Consider the following 20,208-nt stretch of genomic DNA (forward strand, 5'->3'; position numbering starts at 1 on the left):
TTTCTACGATAATAAAATAAATGTACAGAAAGTCAGAGTATGTGAAAATGCAACCTGAGATCTTAGCCCTGGTCTACACTAGGACTTTAGGTCGAATTTAGCAGCATTAAATCGATGTAAACCTACACCCCGTCCACACGATGAAGCCCTTTATTTCGACTTAAAGGGCTCTTAAAATCGATTTCCTTACTCCACCCCTGATAAGTGGATTAGCGCTTAAATCGGCCTTGCCAGCTCGAATTTGGGGTACTGTGGACACAATTCGACGGTATTGGCCTCCGGGAGCTATCCCAAAGTGCTCCATTGTGACTGCTCTGGACAGCACTCTCAACTCAGATGCACTGGCCAGGTAGACAGGAAAAGAACCATGAACTTTTGAATCTCATTTCCTGTTTGGCCAGCGTGGCAAGCTGCAGGTGACCATGCAGAGCTCATCAGCAGAGGTGACCATGATGGAGTCCCAGAATCGCAAAAGAGCTCCCGCATGGACCGAACGGGAGGTACGGGATCTGATCGCTGTTTGGGGAGAGGAATCCGTGCTATCAGAACTCCGTTCCAGTTTTCGAAATGCCAAAACCTTTGTCAAAATCTCCCAGGGCATGAAGGACAGAAGCCATAACAGGGACCCGAAGCAGTGCCACGTGAAACTTAAGGAGCGGAGGCAAGCCTACCAGAAAACCAGAGAGGCAAACGGCCGCTCCGGGTCAGAGCCCCAAACATGCCGCTTCTATGATGAGCTGCATGCCATTTTAGGGGGTTCAGCCACCACTACCCCAGCCGTGTTGTTTGACTCCTTCAATGGAGATGGAGGCAACACGGAAGCAGGTTTTGGGGACGAAGAAGATGATGATGATGAGGAGGAGGAGGAGGAGGTTGTAGATAGCTCACTGCAAGCAAGCGGAGAAACCGGTTTTCCCGACAGCCAGGAACTGTTTCTCACCCTGGACCTGGAGCCAGTACCCCCCGAACCCACCCAAGGCTGCCTCCTGGACTCAGCAGGCGGAGAAGGGACCTCCGGTGAGTGTACCTTTTAAAATACTATACATGGTTTAAAAGCAAGCATGTGAAAGGATTACTTTGCCCTGGCATTCGCGGCTCTCCTGGATGTACTCCCAAAGCCTTTGCAAAAGGTTTCTGGGGAGGGCAGCCTTATTGCATCCTTCATGGTAGGACACTTTACCACTCCAGGCCAGTAACACGTACTCGGGAATCATTGTACAACAAAGCATTGCAGTGTATGTCTGCTGGCGTTCAAACAACATCCGTTCTTTATCTCTCTGTGTTATCCTCAGGAGAGTGAGATATAATTCATGGTCACCTGGTTGAAATAGAGTGCTTTTCTTCAGGGGACACTCAGAGGAGCCTGTTCCTGCTGGGCTGTTTGCCTGTGGCTAAACAGAAATGTTCCCCGCTGTTAGCCACAGGGAGGGGGGAAGGTCGAGGGGGTAGCCACGCGGTGGGGGGAGGCAAAATGCGACCTTGTAATGAAAGCACATGTGCTATGTATGTAATGTTAACAGCAAGGTATACCCTGAAAGAGTGTAGCCACTGTTTTATAAAATGTGCCTTTTTAAATACCGCTGTCCCTTTTTTTTTCTCCACCAGCTGCATGTGTTTCAATGATCACAGGATCTTCTCCTTCCCAGAGGCTAGTGAAGATTAGAAAGAAAAAAAAACGCACTTGAGCTGAAATGTTCTCCGAGCTCATGCTGTCCTCCCGCACTGACAGAGCACAGACGAATGCGTGGAGGCAAATAATGTCAGAGTGCAGGAAAGCACAAAATGACCAGGAGGAGAGGTGGCGGGCTGAAGAGAGTAAGTGGCGGGCTGAAGAGAGGGCTGAAGCTCAAATGTGGCGGCAGCGTGATGAGAGGAGGCAGGATTCAATGCTGAGGCTGCTGGAGGACCAAACCAGTATGCTCCAGTGTATGGTTGAGCTGCAGCAAAGGCAGCTGGAGCACAGACTGCCACTGCAGCCCCTCTGTAACCAACCGCCCTCCTCCCCTAGTTCCATAGCCTCCACACCCAGATGGCCAAGAACGCGGTGGGGAGGCCACCGGCCAACCAGCCACTCCGCCACAGAGGATGCCCCCAAAAAAGAAGGCTGGCATTCAATAAATTTTAAAGTTGTAAACTTTTAAAGTGCTGTGTGGCATTTTCCTTCCCTCCTCCACCATCCCTCCTGGGCTACCTTGGTAGTCATCCCCCTATTTGTGTGATGAATGAATAAAGAATGCATGAATGTGAAGCAACAATGACTTTATTGCCTCTGCAAGTGGTGATCGAAGGGAGGAGGGGAGTGTGGTTAGCTTACAGGGAAGTAGAGTGAACCAAGGGGCGGGGGGTTTCATCAAGGAGAAACAAACAGAACTTTCACACCATAGCCTGGACAGTCATGAAACTGGTTTTCAAAGCTTCTCTGATGTGTACCACGCCCTCCTGTGCTCTTCTAACTGCCCTGGTGTCTGGCTGCGCGTAACCAGCAGCCAGGCGATTTGCCTCAACCTCCCACCCCACCATAAACGTCTCCCCCTTACTCTCACAGATATTGTGGAGCACACAGCAAGCAGTAATAACAGTGGGAATATTGGTTTCGCTGAGGTCTAAGCGAGTCAGTAAACTGCGCCAGCGCGCCTTTAAACGTCCAAATGCACATTCTGCACTTGCTCAGCCTGTAGTTGAACAGCTCCTGACTACTGTCCAGGCTGCCTGTGTACGGCTTCATGAGCCATGGCATTAAGGGGTAGGCTGGGTCCCCAAGGAGAACTATAGGCATTTCAACATCCCCAACAGTTATTTTCTGGTCTGGGAAGAAAGTCCCTTCCTGCAGCTTTTGAAACAGACCAGAGTTCCTGAAGATGCGACCGTCATGTACCTTTCCCGGCCATCCCACGTTGATGTTGGTGAAACGTCCCTCGTGATCCACCAGAGCTTGCAGCACTATTGAAAAGTACCCCTTTGCGGTTTATGTACTCGGCGGCTTGGTGCTCCGGTGCCAAGATAGGGATATGGGTTCCGTCTATGGCCCCACCACAGTTAGGGAATCCCATTGCAGCAAAGCCATCCACTATGACCTGCACATTTCCCAGGGTCACTACCCTTGATATCAGCAGATCTTTGATTGCGTGGGCTACTTGCATCACAGCAGCCCCAACAGTAGATTTGCCCACTCCAAATTGATTACCAACTGACCAGTAGCTGTCTGGCGTTGCAAGCTTCCACAGGGCTATTGCCACTCGCTTCTCAACTGTGAGGGCTGCTCTCATCTTGGTATTCATGCGCCTTCAGGGCAGGGGAAAGCAAGTCACAAAGTTCCATGAAAGTGCCCTTACGCATGTGAAAGTTTCGCAGCCACTGGGAATCGTCCCAGACCTGCAACACTATGCGGTCCCACCAGTCTGTGCTTGTTTCCCGAGCCCAGAATCGGCGTTCCACAGCATGACCTGCCCCATTAGCACCATGATGCATGCATTGGCAGGGCCCATGCTTTCAGAGAAATCTGTGTCCATGTCCTGATCACTCACGTGACCGTGCTGACGTCGCCTCCTCGCACGGTATCGCTGTGCCAGGTTCTGGTGCTGCATATACTGCTGGATAATGCGTGTGGTGTTGAATGTGCTCCTAATTGCCAAAGTGAGCTGAGCGGCCTCCATGCTTGCCTTGGTATGGCGTCCGCACAGAAAAAAGGCACGGAACGATTGTCTGCCATTGCTCTGACGGAGGGAGGGGCGACTGACGACACAGGCTTACAGGGTTGGCTACAGGGAGCTAAAATCAACAAAGGGGTTGGCTTTACATCAAGGAGTATTTCAGGCACGACTTCACGGAGGGTTCCAATAAGAAATGGTGCACCTAAGTTATTGTTCTTATTGGAACAGGAGGTTAGCCTGGCCTCTGATTGATACATGGCTAGATTTACCTCGCTGCACCTTCTCTGTGAGTGACTGCAGTGTGACCTAGAGGAATGAGTCCCCTAGACAGGGGAGGGGGAGCAAATGAGTACAAAACAAATCTGGTCTATTTCTTGTTTTGATCCTCCATCTATCTTACATCTTTGGCTGGCAGCAGACGGTGCAGAAGGACTGCATGCCATCCACATCTCATGGCTGCTCGGCAGAAGATGGTACAGTACGACTGCTAGCCATCCTCATCTCTTGCCTGCCCGGCAGAAGATGGTACAGTACGACTGCTAGCAATCCGTATCGCCTGCCTGCTCACCATAAGACGGTTCAATAGGACTGACTGCAGGACTAAAGAGAATGACCTGGTCAAGTCACTCCAAATTTAGTCCCTGCACCCATGTCTGCCCAGGCGCTCCCAGCCGACGTGGCCAGGAGCACCTCGGACACGACGAGGACGGCTATCAGTCGTACTGCACCGTCTGCTGCCAGAAGGCAATGGGTTGCTGCTACTGTGTAGCAATGCCGTACCGCGTCTGCCAGCACCCAGGAGACATACGGAAACGGTTACCTGAGCGGGCTCCATGCTTGCCGTGGTATGGCGTCTGCACAGGTAACTCAGGAAAAAAGGCGCGAAACGATTGTCTGCCCTTGCTTTCACGGAGGGAGGGAGGGAGGGAGGGAAGGGGGGCCTGACAATATGTACCCAGAACTACCCACGACAATGTTTTAGCCCCATCAGGCATTAGGATCTCAACCCAGAATTCCAATGGGCAGCAGAGACTGCGGGAACTGTGGGATAGCTATCCACAGTGCAACGCTCCAGAAGTCGACTTTAGCCTCGGTACTGTGGAAGCACTCCGCCGAGTTAATGCACTTAATGCACTTAGAGCATTTTCTGTGGGGACACACACACTCGAATATATAAAACCAATTTCTAAAAAAATGACTTCTATAAATTTGACCTTATTCCGTAGTGTAGACATACCCTTAGTAGTCAAAATCCAGTGATTTAGACTGTGAATTAAGATTGTTACAAATGGACTAATGAATGAATCGTAAAAACAGGTATAATTTGTTGGTTTAAGGATATACTTTGTATATTTTGACATATAATGTTGACAATTTGTGTTTTAATAGTTATAAAACTTTAACTTTTTTCAATATCAACATCTATCATCATTAAACATCGGCTGTCATTAATTATCTGACCTATAATTTCCCCCAACTGTGCAAATTTAAATCTATGCAGAAAAAAAATGCTTAAAACAGATATTATCCATCAAAATTATTTAAAAAATCAAATTCTGCCAAGCCTACTTTAAAACATCATTGTTTTGGTAAGAGTGCTCAGAGGTGCCCTGTAGCGTACAGAAAAGTGCACAGAGTTGCAAGCAGGCAGACCATGAATCCTAGCCCTAGGTCTCCCACTGACTGGTGGTAACATTCCTGTGCACTTCACAATCCTTTTTACTAGGGTCTTGTACACCTACTTAGGGCAAGTCACCCTTTCCCCCAAACAAGCATCATTCCTGAAGGTGTTACACTTGCACTGATGGGGACAGGGAGTGGATTGAACTACAGAGCCTTGGCTGAGAAGTTGCTAGCATGAATCCAGCCCAATTCAGTAGAGATGATTAGGGGGGTATCAGTTCCAGGTCCTACTTCACAACCACCCCATCTTACTCTGCACTAAGGGCTTGTCCACACTTGACAAATGTGTTTGTTGGAGACCATGATAGCTAACACATTTTCAATCCTACTGCAGACAGGGCAAACAGTCATTTTAAGGTATTAGCTAGTTTGAAACTACAAGGGGCCAAGCCTACGCTTGGATTTCGAAACATGCCAGTTATCACCTTTTGAAAACACGCTTTTTCCTCATGACAACAAGCCCTTATTGGCAAACTCACTCAAGGCCAAGAACTCATGGTTCATAAAGACTGAACTGCCTGCCCCTCGCAGAAGAAGCCCCCGCAGAGCAGAGCTGAGCCTGCTGGCAGGGCGGTGTGTATTCATTTAAATGTATGTGTAATTGTGTAATAATAGAGTTATTGCTCTGGTTTTGGTGTCCTTGATGATGTTTTTTAAAATACACTAAAATAAACAGACCCGTCTTTCCTTCCCAGATAAGTTCAGACACACAGTGGCAACAGAAATGTGACTGCAGTGAATTGACCCCCAGAATCCCACCCCAATCCTACCCAGTCCCCATTTTTTCACGAGCCTGAAGATAATGTGGGCTTTCCAGAGCACCACAAAGGCTGACAAACTTGGGCTGTGAAGATGGGCTTCTGGGGGAAGAAGGGAGCAAGTCACAAAGGCCCAGGGCCCATTGCCCCCTCTTTCTTACACTGAAGAGCCTTCATACCAGGCTAGGGTTGCCAGGTGTCCGGTTTTCACCTGCTGAGCGGGCCGTCAAAAGTCCAGTCGGCAGCACAGCGGGGCTAAGGCAGGCTCCCTGCCTGATGTGGCTCTGCGCAGCTCCCGGAACCAACGGCATGTCTTCCCTCCAGCTCCTAGGCATAGGGTCAGTCAGGGGGTGCCACATGCTGCCCCTGCCCCAAGCACCAGCTCTGCAGCTCCTGCAGACGGGGCACCACACAGAGCCGCCTGGCTGCATCTCCGCATAGTAGCCATAGGGGCGACATGCCGCTGCTTCTGGGAGCCGCCTGAGGTAATGCCACCCGGAACCTGCACCGCTGACCACCCCCACCCCCACGCCCCAACCCTGATCCCTCTCCTGCACTCCAAATCCCTCGGTCCCAGCCCAGAGCACCCTCGTGCACCCCAAACCCCTCATCCCCAGCCCCATCCCAGAGCCCATACCCCCAGCCAGAGCCCGCCCCTCTGCATCCTGCCCCGATCCCCCTCCCACCCTCTGAACCCCTCAGTTGCAGCCCAGAGCACCCTCCTGCATCCCAAATCCCTCATCCCCGGACTCACCCCAGAGCCCGTGCCCCCAGCCAGAGCCCTAACCCCCTCCCACATACCAACTCACTGCCTCAGCCTGGAGCCCCCTCCCACAACCTGAACTCATTTCTGGCCCCACCCCAGAGCCCACACCCTCAGCCAGAGCCCACACCCCCTCCTGTACCCCAATCCGCTGAGCCAGCTCTAAAACTGAGCGAGTGAGCGAGAGATTCCACCACCTCCCTAGGTAACCCATTCCAGTGCTTCACCACCCTCTTAGTGAAATAGTTTTTCCTAATATCCAATCTAGACCTCCCCCACTGCAACTTGAGACCATTACTCCTTGTTCTGTCATCTGCCACCACTGAGAACAGCCTAGCTCCATCCTCTTTGGAACCCCCCCTTCAGGTAGTTGAAGGCTGCTATCAAATCCCCCCTCACCCTTCTCTTCTGCAGACTAAACAAGCCCAGTTCCCTCAGCCTCTCGTAAGTCATGTGCCCCAGCCCCCTGTTCATTTTCGTTGCCCTCCGCTGGACTCTCTCCTATTTGTCCACATCCTTTCTGTAGTGGGGGGGCCTCAAAACCAGATGCAATACTCCAGGTGTGGCCTCACCAGTGCCAAATAGAGGGGAATAATCACTTCCCTCGATCTGCTGGCAATGCTCCTACTAATGCAGCCCAATATGCCGTTGGCCTTCTTGGCAACAAGGGCCCACTGCTGACTCAGATCCAGCTTCTCGTCCACTGTAATCCCCAGGTCCTTTTCCGCAGAACTGCCGCTTAGCCAGTCGGTCCTTTTGATTATCAAAATCATGCCATAACTAAGGTTTTCAATTGCAAAAGGGAAGAATTTGATAAATTAAGGGAACTAGTTAGTGAAATCAACTGGATTGAAGAGCTCAGGGACCTCAATGTGGAGGAGACTTACTTATTTCTCTCTCTCCTGAACAACACAACACTTGTCTTCCAGCTATTAGTGCTAGTCCGCTGTGTTTCTGTTTTCCCTCTAACGTCCTGCACCAAGAGTCGTAGTTCCTCCATTTTGTTGCTGAGGCTCCTTTTGCATGAGCACAAAAACATCTCCGTTGTCTTCTCTCTGACCTCACTCAATTTCTTAGCCGGATTTGGCGTAGTCCTTTTGCTGTCCGTATGTCTATCTTCTGGAGTTCCTTTATCCATTACTATATTCTCACTGACCTGATTTTCCTACTCCTGTATATTAAAACCATGTGTGGAGACTAAACAACTCTTTCCTGACTTCTAGCAATGGAACCAATGGAAGAGGAAGAGACTCACTTTCTCTACCTTTGACTTAAAGAAATTCCATCTGGAATTTGCATCCCAAGCAAGGGCATAAAATTTGTAGGGAAGGGCTTCAGATCTAACTGAATGAATAAACACAACAAAAATGATTAGGGGTCTGGAACACATGACTTATGAGGAGAGGCTGAGGGAGCTGGGATTGTTTAGCCTGCAGAAGAGAAGAATGAGGGGGGATTTGATAGCTGCTTTCAACTACCTGAAAGGGGGTTCCAAAGAGGATGGCTCTAGACTGTTCTCAATGGTAGCAGATGACAGAACGAGGAGTAATGGTCTCAAGCTGCAGTGGGGGAGGTTTAGATTGGATATTAGGAAAAACTTTTTCACTAAGAGGGTGGTGAAACACTGGAATGCGTTACCTAGGGAGGTGGTAGAATCTCCTTCCTTAGAGGTTTTTAAGGTCAGGCTTGACAAAGCCCTGGCTGGGATGATTTAACTGGGAATTGGTCCTGCTTCGAGCAGGGGGTTGGACTAGATGACCTTCTGGGGTCCCTTCCAACCCTTATATTCTATGATTCTATGATTCTAACACTTCAGAAAGGACATCAGGAGTAAGCAGAGGGCCTACAAAGAATGGAAAAAGGGATTGATCAGCAAAGAAAGCTCTGTTTTGGATGTCAGAGAGTGTAGGGACAAGGAGAGTTGCTGGAAGTGAAGCTGAATTAGAAGGAAAATAAAATAAATAGTAAAAGGTTCTTTAACTATATAAAATAAATAAAATAGGAAAAGAAGTGGGGCCGCTATGCAGCGAGGATGGGGTAGAAAGTAAGGATAATAGAGGTACAAAATTAAATGAATAATTTTCCTCAGTTGTCAACAGTAATGGTGATGTAGAACATGAGTAGAGCCCTGTGCGGTTTCACAGCTGACATTCATGGATATAACGCGGATTACGCGGACGTGCAGGGCTCTAGTGACAACGAGCGAGACCAGCAGGGCCATGCCCAGCAACCAGGCCAGGAACTGCGGCGGCGAAAGCAGCAGCATGTTGGGCCGACGCTCACAGGAGCCCAGCCTGGGCAGGTCCTCCGACGTGGCTGTACTGCCCCAAGCCTGCCCACTGGGGGGGCACCAGCTCCCCAGCAGCTGTCCCTGCTCACACTCGTGTGTGCAAGCAGCTTGCACACTCTTGGACAGGAGCATGTATCTGCGCAGGGCTCTAAACATAGGGGCAAAGGCAGGATGGCTGATGGGAATGAGTATATAGAAATGGAAACTACCAAGTCCATGGTGGAAGGAAAACATAGAGTTTAATGCAGGGGTTCTCAAACTGGGGGTTGGGACCCCTCAGGGGGTCACGAGGTATTTACATGGGGGGTTGCAAGCTGTCAGCCTCCACCCCAAACCCTGCTTCGCCTCCAGCATTCATAATGGTGTTAAATACATTAAAAAGTGTTTCTAATTTATAAGAGGAGGAGCACTCAGAGGCTTTCTGTGTGAAAGGGGTCATCAGTACAAAAGTTTGAGAACCACCAGTTTCATGCATTCAAGTTGGGGGGGATCTCCAGACCAGAATACAGAAAGAACTGACACATGAAAGTGCAAGTCCAGTGGCAAGGATTTGTAATAAATGATTAAATCAGGGGTAGTACCATATGAATGCAGAATAGCAAATGTTGTACACCTATATTTAAGAAAGAGGAGAAAAAAGTAATCCAGAAAACTACAGGCCCATTAGTCTGACCTAAATAGCATGCAAGGCTTCAGAACAAATTCTGAAGGAAAAAAACATTAGACACGGAAGTAATGGAAAATGGAATAAAATACAACATGGGTTTACGAAAGGTAGATCATGCCAGACTAACTTGCTGTCTTTCTTTGATATGATACCTGATTTCTTAGCCAAGGGAAATGCAGTGAATCTGATCTATCGAGACTTCAGTAAAACATTTGATATAGTACAATATGGGAAATTATTAATTAAGATGGAGAATATGGGGCTTAGTACAAGCATTGTAAGGTGGGTAAGGAACTGGCTAAAGGGAAGAACTATCAAGGTACAGCAAAATTACTAATGGAGGTCCTCAGGGAGTTAGGACAGATCTTATTGGTCCTGCTTTGAGCAGGGGGTTGGGCTAGATGGCCTCCTGAGGTCCCTTCCAACCCCGATATTCTATGATTCTATTATTATTTAATCGTTTAATTAATGACCTTGGCACAAAAAGAGGACGTGAGCTAATGAAATTTGCTGGTGACACAAAGTTGGGACGCATCATCAGTACAGAGGAGGATCAAAATATTGTACAGGAAGAATTGGATGAATTAAAGGACTGGAGCAATAGAAATGGGATGAAATTCAATAGTACAAAGTGCAAGGTTATGCACCTAGGGACTAATAACAAGAATTTCTGCTGTAAGCTGTGGCCTCATTATTTGGATATGACAGAGGAGGAGAGAGACCTGGGTGTATTAGTTGATCCCAGGATGACTATGAGCCATAAATGTGATGCGGCCATGAAAAAGGCAAATGCTATCCTAGGATGTATCAGCAAAAAGAAAAGGAGAACTTGTGGCACCTTAGAGACCAACCAATTTATTTGAGCATAAGCTTTCGTGAGCTACAGCTCACTTCATCGGATGTAGCTCACGAAAGCTTATGCTCAAATAAATTGGTTAGTCTCTAAGGTGCCACAAGTTCTCCTTTTCTTTTTGCAAATATAGACTAACACGGCTGCTACTCTGAAACCTAGGATGTATCAGGTGAGGCATTTCCAGTAGACACAGAGAAGTATTAATGGCATTGTAGAAAGCCCTGGTAAGACCTCATTTGGAATACTAAGTGCAATTCTGATCACCCATGTTCAAGGAAGATGAATTTAAAGTGGAACAGGTGCAGAGAAGAGCTACGAGGACGATCAGGAGAATGGAAGGCCTATTTTATGAGAGAAGACTGGATGAGCTTGGCTTGTTTAGTCTAGCAGAGGGTTCTCAAACTGGGGGTCGGGACCCCTCAGGGGGTTGCAGTTTGAAAACCACTGCTCTAGTGGAATCGAGACTACTTAGAGATGAATGAGTCGGCTTTTAGCTCATGCAGTAGAGGCTCATGCATTTAGGTTCAGAGGTCCCAGGTTCAATCCCACCCGCAGGTTGTCCTCATTAGGAAAGAGAGACAGATCACCATGGAGGGACTAAAGCTTGTACCAGGCTAAAGGTTTACTCTCTCTGATGGAGGGAATAAGGAGCAAGAATGACAGGCTTACTGAGGGCAGTTCCTGGTTTGCAATAGCACATACAGGTACAAAGAATACTGTAGGAATCAGATTATTCCAAGTTTCTGAACATGGAATACACAATGCTCTGGGCTCAACCATACAATCAGGGGCATGGGCCCCCGGATCAGTGGGAGCACAGAACTCCTCCGGGGCCAGGGCAGGGAGAGCAAGCTGCCCTAGGCCACAGTGAGAGATGACAGCTCCTACAGCCCTGGGGCTGGGGTGGGGGGGAGATCCAGCTAGGGTGACCAGACAGCAAGTATGAAAAATCGGGATGGGGGTGGGCGGTAATAGGCACAGGCACCAACTTTTGTCAGCACCAGTGGGTGCTCGCGTGCCCCCACCCCAACTCCATCCCTCCCTGCCCTATTGGATCCCTCCCCAAATCCCAGCCCCAGCCCCACCTCCTTCCCCAAGCGCGCTGCGTTCCCCCTCCTGCCCCTTCCCTCCCATGCTTGCCGCACAAAACAGCTGTTTTGCAGCACAAGCGCTGGGAGGGAGGGGGGAGAAGCAGGACCTGCACGCTTAGAGGAGGAGGCGGAGCGGAGCAAAGGCGGAGGTGAGCTAGGGCGGGGGGGGAGCTGCTGGTGGGTGCAGAGCACCCAGCAATTTTTCCTCATGGGTGCTCAAGCCCCGGAGCACCCTTGGAGTCGGCGCCTATGGTAACAGGAGCCTATATAAGAAAAAGACCCAAAAATCAGGACTGTCCCTATAAAATCGGGACATCTGGTCACCCTAGATCCAGCTCCTCCAGCTGCCGGGGGAGAATGAGCTCCACTGGCTGCTGGGGGAGGGCAGGAGAGCCAGCTCCACCAGTCCCACTGCTGCGGTGGGGAGAACCAGGTCCTCTGGGGACATGATGGGAAGAGCCAGCTCCTCCGGCTGCGGGGAGGGAAGAGCCAGCTCCTCCAGCTGTGCGGGACACAGAAAGTCCCCCTCCAAAAGGGCCAAATTTTTATTCCTGTGCACACCCCTGTATGTAACTGTTTTCTTACTGTAAGTCATACCGGCTGTTTACAGAAGTCGAGGCAGAATCCAGCGCTAAACTGAAGATTTATTTTATACTGAAATTGGGGTACAAGACCTTCCCTATATGGGAGGATTAGTCATTGCTCCCACCTCCCCTCCTGTGATTAATGGGACAGTCTGTTCCCTGTGCTGTGCCTCAGTGGGCAGCATGGCTGGGCTGGGTCCACAACACCCAGACTGGGGTGGCTGGTGTCTACAGGATCTCTGAATCCACAGATAAATACACAGCCTCATGGTGATGCTAGGGACAGTTCCCCTTAGGAAGCACCACTTCTGGCACCTTTGGGAGCTCCACACCCAGTCCCATGCTCCCTGTTATCTCAGCACCCCACACATGCTCCCCCCCGCACCCATCCCCATATTCCCGTTATCGCAGCACCCAACACACTCCCCCCTGCACCAGGCCCACATTCCCCCCCACACACCCCCAGCCCCACGTTACCTCAGCACCACCCTCGCTCCCCACACACCCAGCCCCATGTTCCCCCGTTACCTGAGCACCCCACACATGCTTCCCCCCACACCCAGCCCCATGCTCCCCCGTTACCACAGCACCCCCCACACCACAGGGTGATTACAGTTTTTTGAGGCCCTGGGCCAGAGCAAGTGGGGGCCCTCCCCACCCCTTCCACCTGCAGTCCCCCCCCCCGCACTCCTGCCAGGGAAATGGAGTCGAGGCATTCCCCGTCCCACCCAGCGCTCCTGCCAGGGAGCTGGTTCAGGGCGTGGGGGCACCCATTTTGCCAGGGCCCCCCAATTGGCCAGGGCCCCTGGGCATAGACCCTGTTAGCCCACTGGCTAATCCACCACTGCTACTCACTCCTCCCCACACCCAGCCCCATGATCCCCCGTTACCTCAGCGCTCCCCACCCCCGCACCCAATTTACCTCAGCACCCCCCAGAGGCTCCCCCTGCACTCAGCCCCACACCCACCTCTGTTACTGCAGCATCCCCCACATGCTCTCTCCCCTGAACCCTGCTTCATGCCCCCCCGTTACCTCAGCACTCCCCACGCTCCCCCCATACCAAGCCCCATGATCCCCCGCTACCTCAGCGCCCCCCACGCTCCCCCCATACCCAGCCCCATGATCTCCCGCTACCTCAGCGCCCCCCACGCTCCCCCCATACCCAGCCCCATGATCCCCCGCTACCTCAGCGCCCCCCACGCTCCCCCCATACCCAGCCCCATGATCTCCCGCTACCTCAGCGCCCCCCACGCTCCCCCCATACCCAGCCCCATGAACCCCCGCTACCTCAGCGCCCCCCACGCTGCCCCCATACCCAGCCCCATGATCCCCCGCTACCTCAGCGCCCCCCACGCTCCTCCCATACCAAGCCCCATGATCCCCCTCTACCTCAGCGCCCCCCACGCTCCCCCCATACCCAGCCCCATGATCCCCCTCTACCTCAGCGCCCCCCACGCTGCCCCCATACGCAGCCCCATGATCCCCCGCTACCTCAGCGCCCCCCACGCTCCCCCCATACCCAGCCCCATGATCCCCCGCTACCTCAGCGCCCCCCACGCTCCCCCCATACTCAGCCCCATGATCCCCCGCTACCTCAGCGCCCCCCACGCTCCCCCCATACCCAGCCCCATGATCTCCCGCTACCTCAGCGCCCCCCACGCTCCCCCCATACCCAGCCCCATGATCCCCCGCTACCTCAGCGCCCCCCACGCTCCCCCCATACCCAGCCCCATGATCCCCCGCTACCTCAGCGCCCCCCACGCTGCCCCCATACCCAGCCCCATGATCCCCCGCTACCTCAGCCCCCCCCACGCTCCCCCCATACCCAGCCCCATGATCCCCCGCTACCTCAGCGCCCCCCACGCTCCCCCCATACTCAGCCCCATGATCCCCCGCTACCTCAGCGCCCCCCACGCTCCCCCCATACCCAGCCCCATGATCCCCCGCTACCTCAGCGCCCCCCACACTCAGCCCCATGATCCCCCGCTACCTCAGCGCCCCCCACGCTCCCTGCACACAGCCCAGAACTCTCCCTCCTGCTGTCTCCCGCACCCCACGCTCTGAGTTCGCCCCACGCCCAGCCCAGGCTCTTACCCAGAGAGGCGGTCAGGCTGAGGAGCACCATGGCCAGCAGGGGCCCGGCGGTTCGGGGGACCCCACTCCCCATCCTCCTGCCGCCCCGCTGGAAGCCCCAGGAGGCCGGTGGTGCCCAGGGCCTCGGCGGCCAGGCGGAGCGATCCGCCCCGGGCCCGGCAGCTCCCTCCTCCCGGGGCTGCTTAACCCAGCCCCTGCTGCAGGGCTGCGGGAGCCGGGTCCAGTCCGGAGTCAGACCCCGAACAAAGCGAGCTGTCGCTGTCAGTGCGTGTGTGCCCGTGCCCAGTGTGTCTCCCCTATTGTGTGCTTGCGTGCCGAGCGTGTCCCCCCCGGTGTGTGTGCCCCTAATGTGTGTGTGCCCAGTGTGTCTCCCCCCCGTGTGTGTGCGTGCCTAGCGTGTGTCCCCCCAGTGTGTGTGTACCCCTAATGTGTGTGTGTGTGTGCCCAGTGTGTCTCCCACAGTGTGTGTGTGTGTCCCGTGTGTCTCCCCCCATGTGTGTGTGCATGCCTAGCGTGTGTCCCCGCAGTGTGTGTGTGTGTGCCCCTAATGTGTGTGTGTGTGTGAGCCCCTAGTGTGTGCATGCATGCCTAGCGTGTGTCCCCCCAATGTATGTGTGTGTGTGCCCCTAATGTGTGTGTGTGTCCAGTGTGTCTCCCCCAGTGTGTGCGTGTGAGCCCCTAATGTGCGCGTGCATGCCTAGCGTGTGTCCCCCCAGTGTGTGTGTGCGCGCATCCCTGTGTGTTTGTGCGCCCAGTGTATCTCCCCCAGTGTGTCTCTGTGTGTGCCCAGTGTGTCTCCCCTAGTGTGTGTGAGCCCCTAGTGTGTGCATGCGTGCCTAGCGTGTGTCTCCCCCAGTGTGTGTGTGTGAGCCCCTAGTGTGTGTGTGTATGTGCCCAGTGTGTCTCCCCCAGTGTGTGTGAGCCCCTAGTGTGTGCATGCGTGCCTAGCGTGTGTCTCCCCCAGTGTGTGTGTGTGAGCCCCTAGTGTGTGTGTGTGTGTGCCCAGTGTGTCTCCCCTAGTGTGTGTGTGCCTAGTGTGTGTCCCCCAGTGTCTGTGTGTGTGCCCAGTGTGTCTCCCCAGTGTGTGTGTGTGAGCCCCTAGTGTGTGTGTGTGTGCCTAGCGAGTGTCCCCCCAGTGTGTTTGTGTGAGCCCCTAGTGTGTGTGTGAGTGTGTGTGTGTGTCCAGTGTCTCCCCAGTGTGTGTGAGCCCCAGTGTGTGTGCCCAGTGTGTCTCCCCAGTGTGTCTCCCTCAGTGTGTGTGTGAGCCCCTAATGTGTGTGTGTGCCCAGTGTGTCTCTCCCAGTGTGTGTGTGAGCCCCTAGTATGTGCGCGTGCTCAGTGTGTGTCTCCCCCAGTGTGTGTGTGAGCCCCCAGTATGTCTCTCCCAGTGTGTGTGTCCCCCCAGTCTGTGTGTGATCCCCTAGGGTATGTCCGTGTGTCCAGTGTGTCTCCCCAGTATGTGTGCATGTCCCCAGTATGTCTCCCCTAGTGTGTGTGCCCAGTGTGTCTCCCTTAGTGTGTGTATCCCCCCACTGTCTGTGTGTGTTAGCCCAGTGGGTGAGTGCACCCCCACTGTGTGTGTGTGTGTGTGTGTGCCCAGTGTGTCTCCCCCAGTGTATGTGTGTGTGCCTAATGTGTGCGTGTCTGCCTCCAGTGTGTGTAGCCTGTAGCGGTGCATGGGATTCTTCCATCCTAAATGCAGGACTCTGCACTTGTCCTTGTTGAACATCATCAGATTTCTTTTGGCCCAATCCTTCAATTTGTCTAGGTCACTCTGGACCCCTATCCCTACACTCCAGAATATCTACCTGTGACGGGTTGGATCACAGAAACCCCCTTGGGGCTGCCAACTGATGTGCCAAGACTACTTCTGCCCCTACCTTCCCTGCCAGCTTGGGACTCCAGAACCCTGCCTGGTTGTGCCAGACACGCTTGCTGGCTACAAACACAGACCCAGGTCTGAACCACGTCCCACAAACTGCAGGCTTAACGGAAAGCTGGTTAAGAAGTGTTCCTGTCTCTCTCACTCATATGCCCAGCTCCCAATGGGGTCCAAGCCCTAAATAAATCTGTTTTACCCTGTATAAAGCTTATACAGGGTAAACTCATAAATTGTTCGCCCTCTATAACACTGAAAGAGAGATATGCACAGCTGTTTGCCCCCCCCCGCCCCCTGAGGCATTAATACATACTCTGGGTTAATTAATAAGGAAAAATTTTATTTTATTAAATACAGAAAGTAGGATTTAAGTGGTTCCAGGTGATAACAGACAACAAAGTGAATTACCAGTTATGTCATATATACATTCATGAGCATATTCCCATAAAGCATTATGGGATGCAATGTCACACTACCTCTCCCCCCACCTTACTGTCATCCATTAACTTGCTGAGGGTGCAATTCATCCCATCATCCAGGTCATTAATGAGATGTTGAACAAAACCAGCCCCAGGATAGACCCCTGTGGCACTCCGCTTGATACCGGCTGCCAACTAGACATTGAGCCGTTGATCACTGCCCGTTGAACCTGATGATCTAGCCAGCTTTCTATCCGCCTGATAGTCCATTCATCCAGCCCATACTTTTTTAACTTGCTGGCAAGAATACTGTGGGAGACTGTATCATAAGCTTTTCTGAAGTCAAGGTATATCTCATCCACTGCTTTCCCCATATCCACAGAGCCAGTTATCTCATCACAGAAGGCAATCAGGTTGGTCAGGCATGACTTGCCCTTGGTGAATCCATGTTGACTGTTCCTGATCGCCTTCATCTCCTCCAAGTGCTTCAAAATGGATTCCTTGAGGACCTGCTCCATGATTTTCCCAGGGACTGAGGCAAGGCTGGATTCTCCTTCTTACCTGAGTTCCCCGGATTCTCCTTCTTCCCTCTTCTAAGATGGGCACTATATTTGTCTTTTTCCAAACTTATGGGACCTCCCCTAATTGCCAACAGTTTTCAAAGATAATGGCCAATGGCTCTGCAATCACATCAGCCAACTCCCTCAGCACCCTCAGATGGATTAGATCCAGACTCATGGACGTGTGCATGTCCAGCTTTTCTAAATAGTCCTAAACCTGTTCTTTCACCACTGAGGGCCGCTCACTTCCTCCCCATACTGTGCAGCCCAGCCGTCTGTGAAGACCGAGGCAAAAAAAGCGTTGAGTACCTCAGCTTTTTCCACATCATCTGTTACTAGGTTGCCTCCCCCATTCATTAAGGGCCCCACACTTTCCCTGACCTTCTTGTTGCTAACATACCTATAGAAACCCTTCTTGGTACCCTTCACATCCCTTGCTAGCTGCAACTCCAAGTGTGATTTGGCCTTCCTGATTACACCCCTGCATACTCGAGCAATATTTTTATACTTCTCCTGAGTCATCTGTCCAAATTTCCACTTCTTGTAAGCTTCCTTTTTGAGATTAAGCTCACTGAAGATTTCTCTGTTTAGCCAAGCTGGTTGCCTGCCATATTTGCTATTCTTTCTGCACATCGGGATGGTTTGTTCCTGCACCCTCAATAAGACTTTAAAATACAGCCAACTCTCCTGGACTCCTTTCCCCCTCATATTAGTGCCCCAGGGAACCCTGCCTATCAGTTCCATGAGGGAGTCAAAGTCTGCTTTTCTGAAGTCCGGGGTCTGTATTCTGCTGCTCTCCTTTCTTCCTTATGTCAGGATCCTGAACTTGACCATCTCATGGCCACTGCTGCCCAGGTTGCCACCCACTTCTACTTCCCCACCAATTCTTCCCTGTTAACACATGCACAGATGCTGCTGCTGCAGGAAGGGTGGGGGTGGGGAGAATGGGAATGGTAGCAGAGTAACACCTGCAGAACCCACTGTTGGGGAGGGATGGTAGCAGAGTGACATTCATACAGAGCCTTCTGCTGTGCAGGTAGTAGACGGGGCCCACACAGGGCCACTTACAGAGGAGAGGCATCAGCGGCTGGGATATTCCTTTTCCTCTGCCCCTCCAGCTGCCTGAAAGAATGTGCACCAGACCCCCAGGGTCTCCTGCTCCCCCTGGTTTGCTGTAGTGCCAGGAACAATCAGTTGCACACATACAAAATGGGAAATGGCTGCTTAGCAAGGAGTGCTGTGGAAAAAGATCTGGGGGTCATAGTGGATTACAAACTAAATATGAGTCAACAGTGTAATGCTGTTACAAAATGAGCAAATATCATTCTGGGCTGTATTAGCAGGAGTATTGTAAGCAAGACACGAGAAGTAATTCTTCCGCTCTACTCCACGCTGATTAGGCCTCATCTGGAGTATTGTGTCCAGTTCCGGCCACCACATTTCAGGAAAGATGTGGGCAAATTGGAGAAAGTCCAGAGAAGAGCAACAAAAATGATTAAAGGTTTAGAAAACATGACTTGTGAGGGAAGATTGAAAAAATTGGGTTTGTTTAGTCTGGAAAAGAGAAGACTTAGAGGGGACATGAGAACAGTTTTCAAGTATATAAAAGGTTGTTACAAGGAGGAGGGGGAAAATTGTTCTTCTTAACCTGAGGATAGGACAAGGAGCAATGGGCTTAAATTGCAGCAAGGGCGGTTTAGGCTGGACATTAGGAAAAACTTCCTAACTGTCAGGGTGGTTAAGCACTGGAATAAATTGCCTAGGGAGGCTGTGGAATCTCTATTATTGGGGATTTTTAAGAGCAGGTTGGACAAACACCTGTCAGGGATGGGTTAGATAATACTTAGCCCTGCCTTGAGTGCGGGGACTGGACTAGATGACCTCTCGACATCCCTTCCAGTTCTATGATTCTATGAATATGTGGCTGACACACCGTTCTCCCTTCCTTCACTGCATACGACCACACCACTACCACCAACATGAGCCAGTGTTTGGATGAGATCAGCTCATGGATGTAGGGTTGCCAGGTGTCCAGTTTTTGACCGGAACATCCAGTCAAAAAGGGAAACCGGCAGAGTCCAGTCAGCTACACTAAAAGTCCAGTTACATGCAGTAACTGGCCGCCACTACCGGCGCCGGCCAGGGAGGGGACCCTGTCTGTCCCCACCCCGCTGTGCCCTGATTCCCCCACCTCTCGCTCCAGGGACAGACCCCCGCCCCTCACCGTGCCTCGATTTCCCGACCTCTCGCCCCGGGGACAGACCCCCACCCCTCGCCGTGCCTCGATTTCCCCACCTCTCGCACGGGGGACGGACCCCCGCTCCTCGCCGTGCCCCGATTCCCCTGCCTCGCGCCCCAGGGATGGACCCCCGCCCCTCACTGTGCCCCGATTTCCCCACCCCACCCCTCGCTTCGGGGACTGACCCCTGCTGTGCCCTGCTGTGCCCCAGCAGGTGGGCAGGCTCCGCATCAACTCCTCCCAGCCTGGCTCTGCAGGGGACAGGTGAGTCCCATGGGACAATGGGATTGAGAAACCTGCCTCATGTGACACTGGACCTGCCCCATGAGGCATTGCAAACCCTTTGCAAAGCACCCTGCAATAGTCTCCCGCAGTGCAATGCTCTCTGTCTTGATGCAAGAGCTACTAGTGTGGACAGGCTCTGCCGAGACAAGGAGCATTGTGTGGACATGCAACAGAGGTTTAATTGAAGCCGTTGCTGTATGTCTGCATAACTTTTGTCAACAAAACTCTGTAGTGTAGAGGCCTATATTATGGCAAACTCCTCACAGGTGCCTATGCTGGGTGCTGTGAAAGGGAGCAGTGTTGGGCTGTTTATACAGACCCAGCACTGTTCCTGCACAGTGGGGATTCCTCCAGGGGACACTGCAGCCCCTGTACATCGCTGGAGAAGAGAA

At 52.2% G+C, this 20,208-nt stretch overlaps 1 protein-coding gene across 1 annotated transcript in view; it reads right to left on the reverse strand.

Moving 5' to 3' along the window:
• SHISA4 (shisa family member 4) overlaps positions 1 to 15,327 on the reverse strand; it is a 46,994-nt gene extending 31,667 nt beyond the window's left edge. Inside the window, exon 1 of the mRNA XM_048826681.2 lies at positions 14,435 to 15,327. Coding sequence (XP_048682638.1) covers positions 14,435 to 14,507 — 73 coding nt within the window. The 5' untranslated portion in view covers positions 14,508 to 15,327. The remainder of the gene's footprint in view (positions 1 to 14,434) is intronic.
• Between the last annotated feature and the right edge of the window lie 4,881 nt (positions 15,328 to 20,208).

The sequence above is a fragment of the Caretta caretta genome, chromosome 21 (assembly GCF_965140235.1).
Source record: "Caretta caretta isolate rCarCar2 chromosome 21, rCarCar1.hap1, whole genome shotgun sequence".
NCBI classification, from domain to species: domain Eukaryota; kingdom Metazoa; phylum Chordata; order Testudines; family Cheloniidae; genus Caretta; species Caretta caretta.